Source organism: Chiloscyllium plagiosum, unplaced genomic scaffold, assembly GCF_004010195.1.
Source record: "Chiloscyllium plagiosum isolate BGI_BamShark_2017 unplaced genomic scaffold, ASM401019v2 scaf_72986, whole genome shotgun sequence".
NCBI lineage: Eukaryota > Metazoa > Chordata > Chondrichthyes > Orectolobiformes > Hemiscylliidae > Chiloscyllium > Chiloscyllium plagiosum.
The window spans coordinates 1-1,638 of record NW_025165165.1 but is presented as its reverse complement, the minus strand read 5'-3'; the positions used below and the strand labels follow the sequence as shown (position 1 = coordinate 1,638).

Below are 1,638 nucleotides of genomic sequence, written 5' to 3'. Positions count from 1 at the left end.
GACTGGATGAGAGACCCTACTGTTGCAGTGCACAGAGTGTGGAGCCTGAAGCAGTTATACGGCCTGGAAAAAGAAATTCACGGTGGGGAGGGGCTCCACACGCGTTTGTGTGTGGCTGAAGCGTTGGCCATGGAGAAACCCGAGGAATCCTGCCTCGTACAGAAACCGTGAAAGTGTGGCGACTGTGGGAAAGTTTTCCATGTCCCGTCTGTCCTGGAGACTCATCGGCGCAGCCACACCGGGGAGAAGCCGTTCTTCTGCTATGTCTGCGGGAAAGGCTTCAGCGATTCCTCCTACCTGCTGACCCACCAGCGAGTCCACACGGGTGAGAGTCCCTTCAGCTGCCCTCTGTGCGGGAAGGCTTTTCGTGATTCCTCAGCCCTACTGACCCACCGGCGGATCCACACGGGGGAGAGGCCCTTCAGCTGCCCCGTGTGCGGGAAGGCTTTTCGTGATTCCTCAGCCCTGCTGACCCACCGGTGGGTCCACACCGGGGAGAGGCCCTTCAGCTGCCCCGAGTGCAGGAAGGCCTTCAGCAATTCCTCCAAACTACTGACCCACCAGCGGGTCCACATGGGGGAGAGGCTGTTCAGCTGCCCCCAGTGCAGGAAGGCCTTTACCCAGGCCTCCACCTTGCTGAGGCACCGGCGGATCCACTTGGGGGAGAGGCCGTTCCCCTGCACAGAGTGCGGAAGGCCCTTAGCAATTCCTCCAACCTACTGACGCACCGGCGGGTCCACACGGGGGAGAGGCCGTTCAGCTGCCCCCAGTGCAGGAAGGCCTTTACCCAGGCCTCTGCCCTGCTGAGGCATCGGAGGATCCACATGGGGGAGAGGTCCTTCAGCTGCCCCGAGTGCTGGAAGACCTTTACCCAGGCCTCCACCCTGCTGACCCACCGGCAGATCCACACGGGGGAGAGGCCTTTCAGCTGCTCAGAGTTTGGGGAGGGGTTCAGTCAGGTGAGCCACCTGCATAGGCACTAGCGGCTCCACTAGGGGGAGAGGCCCTTCAGGGGCCCCGAGTGCAGGACGGGGTTCACCTGCTCGATTTAAGCTGCTGACCCACCAGTGTCTCCACACCAGGGAGAGGCCGTTCACCTGCTCCTCCCAACTGTGGACGCACTGAAGCGGTGACGGCCGAATGCCATTATCGACTGGACTGTCAACCCAGTTTCGGGGCTGCTGGGTTCGAATCCAGCCGCGGCAGATGGCGGAATTGGAATTTGGTCAGAAACTGGAGTTCAGAATCTAATGATGAAACCATTTTTTGTTGGGGGGGTGGGTGGAGAAAACCCCCATCTGATTCACTCGCATCCTTTTTAGGGGAGGAAACTGCCATTGTGGGAAAGGATTCACTCAGTCGTTCCAGCTGCATTCTTTACCCAGGCTGGCCGACACGTGACTCCAGACCCACAGCAGTGTGGTTGACTCGACACTGCCCATCCAACTTACTTGGATACAGGTTGAAATTACTGAGTGAGGCAATACTTCCCACAGGTTAAGGCTGTACCAAGGATCCAACTACAAAGGGACAACTCGGTTGTGACCAATACTAAGGAAAGTGTGGTTGTGGGGGGATGTGCGTGCACTTTGGTCTTGAGCTGGTTGAAAAGTAGCTACTTTTTCTCTGCTTTTTTGC

The 1,638-nt window shown here is 58.2% G+C and overlaps 1 protein-coding gene across 1 annotated transcript; it reads left to right on the top strand.

The window, feature by feature from the left end:
• Positions 1-174: 174 nt before the first annotated feature.
• On the top strand, positions 175-1,266 carry LOC122545208 (gastrula zinc finger protein XlCGF71.1-like; the record flags this gene model as incomplete). The annotated part of the gene is made up of 1 exon (XM_043684322.1): positions 175-1,266. A coding segment is annotated over one exon (549 nt), but the record flags the coding sequence as incomplete, so codon positions are not given.
• Positions 1,267-1,638: the final 372 nt, after the last annotated feature.